This window comes from Lucilia sericata, unplaced genomic scaffold (assembly GCF_015586225.1).
Source record: "Lucilia sericata isolate MDLA Ls3-8-SP2 unplaced genomic scaffold, ASM1558622v1 Contig000154F_arrow, whole genome shotgun sequence".
Lineage (NCBI taxonomy): Eukaryota > Metazoa > Arthropoda > Insecta > Diptera > Calliphoridae > Lucilia > Lucilia sericata.
Genome location: NW_023994185.1, coordinates 152,501 through 159,525, shown reverse-complemented (window position 1 = coordinate 159,525; position 7,025 = coordinate 152,501). Strand labels below are relative to the sequence as shown.

The following is a 7,025-nucleotide window of genomic DNA, read 5'->3' as shown; positions in this document are numbered from 1 at the left end:
AAAAAATATTTTGCCAAGATTTATGTTTATGTAAAACTTATTTGTGGGAAATTTCATAGTGTTTATAAGTAAATTTAATAGTGTTTATAAGTGAATTGTGGACATTCAAGTCATTTTTTGAAGGGTAAAACTAAGTTTTGCCAATTTTTGTTGAAATACTATCACATTTAACATAATTATGAGCTCAAAAGGCCTATTCGGGGGGTGTGGTTGTATGGGGGCTAGGTGAAATAATTGACCGAAATCAACAATTTTCAATAGCGTTCGTCCTTAGACAAAAAGAGTCGTACTTGCCAAATGTAATCAAATTATCTTAAAAATTGCGGCCTGTAGCGAACGCACAAGGTTTACAGACGGACGAACGGTCTCAGGAAGTGACTCTGAGCCGAATGGTATACTTTAAGTTGGGTATAGGATCAATATTTACTCATTCATTCGATGAATTAGTAGTAATATGCATATTAGGATGATATACAACTTGGTTTATGGACCGATCTCCTTAAATCCTTTTGTCATAATACTTTTTCGATCCTATAATTTTTTTTTTTTTTTTTAATTTTATTGCTATACATGATTTTTATGCAAGTTATGAGCGTTTAAGTTATTTAATGAAGTGGATCTTATAGGGGGCTTAGATAGACCGATACTTATGAAATTTACCAGATAATATGTGCATTAAAGTCATTTTCTGAGGAGGGCTTTATCTTCATTACTTTTCAGCCAATTATGAACTTAAAAGGTAATTTTCTAAAGGGGACCTTTTATGGGGAGTATCATCAATTATGGACCGAAAATTATGTAAAAAGATTTAAGTTCCTATAAAACTTGTTTATTTCGAATTTCTTCGCTCTAGTAGTATTTTTAAGCTAGCTATGAGCGTTGAAGTAGTTTTGTGAAGAGGACCTTATATGGGCATTGTGAAATATGATCATATCCTTATAAAATTTATTAGTAAAATTTACATAGTTATGAGCGTTCATGTGTTTATCTGATGGGCCCCTTCTATGGGGAGCAGTAGGGATGCCAAACGGGACTGGCTTTTACAAATCCCGGGATTCGGGATTTTGAAAATTGCAATCCCGGGATCCCGGGATATTTCGGGATCCCGGGATTTTTCGGGATCCCGGGATTTTTCGGTATTTCGGGATTTACGGGATTTCGGGATTACATGAATTTAATTATTTTATATATGAAAATCTTTAAATCATCATATTTGTAAAGAAAATTGTTTAATTTTGTGGAAATTTAACAGACAGAAGATATATTTAAATTAAAACAATCCAATTAATTCCAATTTTTAAATAAAAACTTTCAGAATTGCATAATTTCTGAAACTTTTTAAATACATACTTACTTCCTAAATAAAAATAAATATCAAGTTCCGAAATTAGACATAAGCACTTTTTAAAACCTCATACTGTTCCATGTGAACTAATAATTATAACAGATACCAATTCAATTATTCGAACATCAATTTAGAACCTATTCTTTGAAAAATATTTGGAATTTTACTCAAAATACATATTAGTTTTGGAACATATTATTATATTCGTAGTATTAATTTAAAATTTTAGGTGCATTCAGAACAAGGTAATTTACCTTTACCGGTATCATTCAGATTTGTAGAAAGTTAGAAATGTAAAATCCTCTAGTATTGAAAAATAAAGTTTGTATTCGACTGTGCCGAAATTAAATACCCACCATCAAAATATTGTAATGTATTGATATTAATATCAGCATCAATGTGATTTTCAGAGGAGGTCCAATTAGGTTTTTTTGTGTCAATTTTGGTCCAAATTTGCAGCCCAAATAGAATGAGTCTTCTAACTCGTGTTTTCAGCTTACAGACACAGAATGTGTATACTTTTTGGGTCGGTCTACGACCAACATTGCAATGTGCTAACAAGTAAAAAGTTATAGTTGGGCGAGGCCTACCATATAATACCCTACACCAGTTATAAAAATAAAATGTGATTTATTGTTCATAATAAAGCATCTAAGTTGAATTGTACCTTGCCTCAGATATAATTTAGCTATTTTTTGTTGAATAAAATTGTGTACATTTAAGTCATATTTCGAAGGGGCTAGGGTCAAATGAGGCCGCATCATCAAAAAATACATCAGGGTCATGAAGGCTAGTATAGAACTTGGTTTTGCAGCTTTTTGTCGAGTTATGAGTATATTGAACATAATTATGAACTTAAAAACCCTATTTGGGGGGTTCAGTTGTATGGGGGCTAGGTCAAATATTGGACCGATGTTATCCATTTTCAATAGGATCCGTCTCTAGTACAATAGAAGATCATGCAAAATTTCATTGAATTATCTTCAAAATTGCTGTAGTTTGATTACAAGGTTTACACGGACGGACGGACAGACGGACAGACGGACGGACATAGCTAAATCGACTCAGAAAATGATTCTGAGCCGATTGGTATACTTTAAGGTATATGACCAATATTATTGTGTGTAACAAACATCAGCACAAACCCAATATACCCTCCCCACTAAAGTGGTGTAAGGTATAAAAACGAAGTGAATAAATAAATTTATATGTGCTATGTGTATGGACTCATACCACTTTAAAAAATAAAAGGTTCAAATATGTATAAAATTAGCTTTGCAGAATTTTGTTTTGCATGAGTCAAAAATAAAATAAGATCGTAATTTTCAATTAATGAAAATTATGGCTCAAAAAAAGAAAATAAAAACAGTTTTTTGAAACAAATCCTAATCCCGAAAAAATCCCGGGATTTATTTTCCAAATCCCGGGATTCGGGATTTACCAATCCCGAAAAATCCCGGGATTTTCGGGATCGGGATTTCGGGATTGGCATCCCTAGGGAGCAGCATTAATCATAAACAAATATATCCGACATACTTTACAGAATACTTTTTGGATACATAAAACCAACTTGTGCCAAATTTGCTACATAATTAATTTCTCTCGGGATTTTATACTATATTTTGGGGATACTTGTATGTGGGCTATGCGAAAATGTGGACGTATGTTGCCCATTTGCAATACCAAACAAACTTAGTGATATCCCAATGAAATCAGTTTTTCAATTGCTTTTGGTAATATACTAAACACTTCTTGATAGCACACATTCAAAGTCGTAGTTTCGATACATATATTAATCAAAAGTTTTTACCATTATCTTTTTGGAAAGTGTGTGAATAATTAACACAATGTTTGAAATGTATGTATGTCCCTTAAATGGTCTTCGAAAGAGTAATGGTTGACAAATGGTTATATTTCCCAGAGGCTTATTGAAAATATTACGTTATTTTTAATTTTTATTAGTTTGAACTATATCTAGTGCTAAGTTTGAAAACATTTTAAAGCTGTTAGGCTAATTTCTTACTTACCCCCAATTTTAATCAAAATGTTAATGAATTTTAAAGAAAAAATCGGAACATAGGTTCGTTATTTTGCTAAAAATGTTTTGAAGTTAAATTTATATTTATAGAAATGCAAAAAGAACAACCGTGTCAAGTGACCCAACTTTTGAAATCAATGTCTTCTTATTTGCACCAAGGTTAGTGAATTAAATAGTAGGCCAGATACAAATTTTCAGCGCTATCGATCCAGAACTGCCATACTTAGAAGGGGTCAATGTTGGACATTTTGATCATACAGGGTTTTATTCAAATGAATGTAACTTTTCACCTATTGGTCCTAACAAAAATTTTTCAAAGGAGTTCAGATAGCTATTTCTTCATTGTTTCCAATTTTTTTTTTTAAATTTTTAAAATTTTTCTAAAATATTAAAAAAAAAAAAACAAAAAAAGACACTAATTTTTTGTTTAAAAAAAGCTTCCTTTAAGGGCTTTATAGTCCCATAATAGGATGCGAGTGGGATATAGTTCAAATACCCAGCAAAAAAAGTGAGGAAAAAGAAGTAGAATTTTCACCACAAATAACATACTTGAAGTACTTCCAATTTTGGTGAAAAACCTATGAATTTTACATTAGCGTGTCATTGGAGGGATGTTGTTCATTTTTGACAACTTTGAACTACATCTAATCTTATTCATAGATGCAGTAAAAATGCGATATTTGGATGTCAAAAATAAACCACATTCTTTCAATGACACGCTTATGTAAATTTCATTGGATTTTCACCAAAAGTTGATGTACTTCGAATATGTTATTTGTAGTGACTTTTCAACATCTCATCATGTAAGGAAATATTTGGTTTATAGAAGCGAAAAATATGCAATCGCATTTTTAAATGTGATTAAGATGTCGTTTGTAAAGTATGACATCAATTATTTTTTGCTGGGTAGTTATAGTTAGCTATGGATCAATTATAAGATCAGTCCCTATTGCATTCTAAGTACTTAAATTAAATCCAGAAATATATATTTTTTGCAAAAAAATTTATTATTTATTATATGATTTTTTTTATGTAAATATTATTTTATGTTTTTTTTCAATAAAATTAGTTGTTGTTTTTTTTTGTTTATTTTCAAATACAATTTAAAATTATTTTATAATTATTATAATAATAAATTTTAGTTAAAGTATAATTTAAATATTAGTAGAATTGTTGTTGTTGTTGTTTGTTTAATATAATATAATTAGTATTGTTGTAGTAGTAGTAGTAGTAGATAGAGTATGATTAAATACATATAATTATACATCATTAAACATGAAATAGTTTATAATTTAAATTTAATGTTGTTTTGTTTGAATAATTTTGTTTATTATTATTTAGGATTAAGTCTATTAGTTTGATTTTTGTCCCCCCACAAAAGAGAAACATTTTCAAGAACAAAGAAATTAATTAATAATTAGTAAACACTAAGTTAAGTAAGAAAAAACTTTAGCTTTTAAAACAATAAAATTTAATTAATAGAGTTTAGAATTAACTGCGGAAGCAGTAATTCAAACTTTTGCCACATATTTTTAAAGCACAATTATAATTGTTATTAGCGCAATTTGGCCGTAATTTGTTTTAGTAGATTTTTTTAAAATTAATTTAATTATTTTTTTTAAGCTTAATAAACTAATAAGGCGCTGCATTATCGTATTTTCACAAAGAACTAAAACTAAATCATAGATAAATGTGGGACAAATATTTGTCTTTTCTTTCTTTTTCACAAAAAGAAATTAAAACAATTTAAAAAACTAAAAAAAAATATTATTTAAAATAACAAATAATTACTTTTTAAACATTAACAAATTTATAGCGAAAAAACAAAGTGATGAAAGAAGTAAAATTTTTATTAACTCGTTATTATTAGTACTATTGTTTTAATAATTATTGTTGTTGTTTAATTAATTAATGAAAAATTTAACACTAAATAAAATTAATTTAAATTTGTTTAAACTAAACTTAAAAACTACACACAAACAAAATATGTAATTGATATTATCAAGATTTCACTTCTTGTTAATATAAATTTTGATTTTAGAATTTAATTTAGTTTTAATAATTAAACTAAGTTTTACAAAATTAATATAACAAAACAAATTAAAATTAGATTTTATTTATGTAGATTTTCTTTTATAATAACAAACAAGCGCCGCTTTATTTTTCATCAAATTAAAAAGTGCCAGAAAATTATTTTGTTACTTTTTTATTTTAATTATTTTGTATTAAAAATTAAACAAATGCCATTTTAAACTTAAGGAGAATTACTAAAATTATTCCCTATCTTTTTCTGTTACGAATAACTTTTCCTTTAGAAAAGAAAAACTCAATACCAGCGCCAAGTATTTTCTCACATTTCAATTATTTTTCTCTTTTCGTTTGCAACTCTTAAATGTTCTCTTAATTTAAACTTATTTTTAATTTTAGTTTTCTTTTATTTAGATTTTTATTTTGTTAAATAATATTAAATTTATTATAAATTTTATTATGTATGTATGTATGTATTTATGTGTGTATAATTGTTTGTTAAATATTTTACAATAGTTTAAATAATTCACAAAAAGAAAATGTTTCTTAAATTTTTTGTATAATTTGTTTTAAGTTCAAAAATTTATAAATTATTTTATTTAAAATTTATTAGTGTTTTTCACAATTTTGTTTTGGAGTTTCCATTTTTTTTTTTTGTTTAATTTACACACTAGGAGTTATTCTCACAGTCATCGGGTTTGTGCTTCATACGCAAATTGCTTAATAAATCGGCACAATTATTCACCATCATCATGTAATCGCCATTTTCTAAATTTGCTTGCTCGGTTGTCGAGTACGTATGATTCGGATGTTGATTGTTTTTATCATTTCTGTAAATTAAAGAGGAATCGAAAATATTTTTAATAAACATTTCAATGATCTTGTTGCGAAAAAAAAACTTGACTCAAGAAAGAGCACATATTTGAACTACGAATATTCAATATTTCTTTACTTTTTTCAAAATTTTCTCAAACAACTTACTTATTTTGTGTTATATTTGTTAACATATTTTGTGTCATAATCACAGCATTCTCCAATTCTTTTAGCATTAAAGAATCCTCACAATTGCGTAAATTAGCATGCAATTGTAATACGGTTTGTGTAGTGGTATACAATTTATTAATAACATTATGAACTTGAGATTTAGCTGAAAAATATTAACATATTAATAAATTTTATAAAATTTTATCTTATTTAAAAGCCAAACTTACGATCTCCATTGCTATCTAAATCAGCAAATTCGACAGCTTCATAAACGCCTCGTTGTTTCACCACATTGGGACTGTTAACAACTTTGTTCTTATGATCGAAAGCTAAATTACGAGGACGTGGTGGCACAATAGGTTTTGTGTTGGAAGAACTGCCCTGTGTTTCTTCAGAGCTGGAGTCATCTTGTGGAGGTGCTGCAAAAGAAACAAGGCAATGTAATACGTATTTACTTTTTTGGATCAGTTTTTTTGATTCCACCGAACTATTAATTGAATATGTATTCGGGCTTGAGTTCGAGTCCCTCTTGGAGAACATTTTTATTTCTATCTATCTATCTATCTATCTATCTATCTATCTATCTATCTATCTATCTATCTATCTTCTATCTACTATCTATCTATCTAT

General features: G+C 28.0%; 1 protein-coding gene across 3 annotated transcripts in view; it reads right to left on the bottom strand.

The window, feature by feature from the left end:
* Nucleotides 1-5,674: 5,674 nt before the first annotated feature.
* Nucleotides 5,675-7,025, bottom strand: part of LOC119601311 (mitogen-activated protein kinase-binding protein 1) — an 81,661-nt gene continuing 80,310 nt past the window's right edge. For all 3 annotated transcript variants that reach the window (XM_037952150.1, XM_037952152.1, XM_037952151.1), the window contains 3 exons: nucleotides 6,623-6,814; nucleotides 6,393-6,558; nucleotides 5,675-6,241 (listed from right to left, as the gene is read on the bottom strand). In XM_037952150.1, the coding sequence (XP_037808078.1) occupies nucleotides 6,082-6,241; nucleotides 6,393-6,558; nucleotides 6,623-6,814 (518 nt within the window). In that variant the 3' untranslated portion in view covers nucleotides 5,675-6,081. The remainder of the gene's footprint in view (nucleotides 6,242-6,392; nucleotides 6,559-6,622; nucleotides 6,815-7,025) is intronic.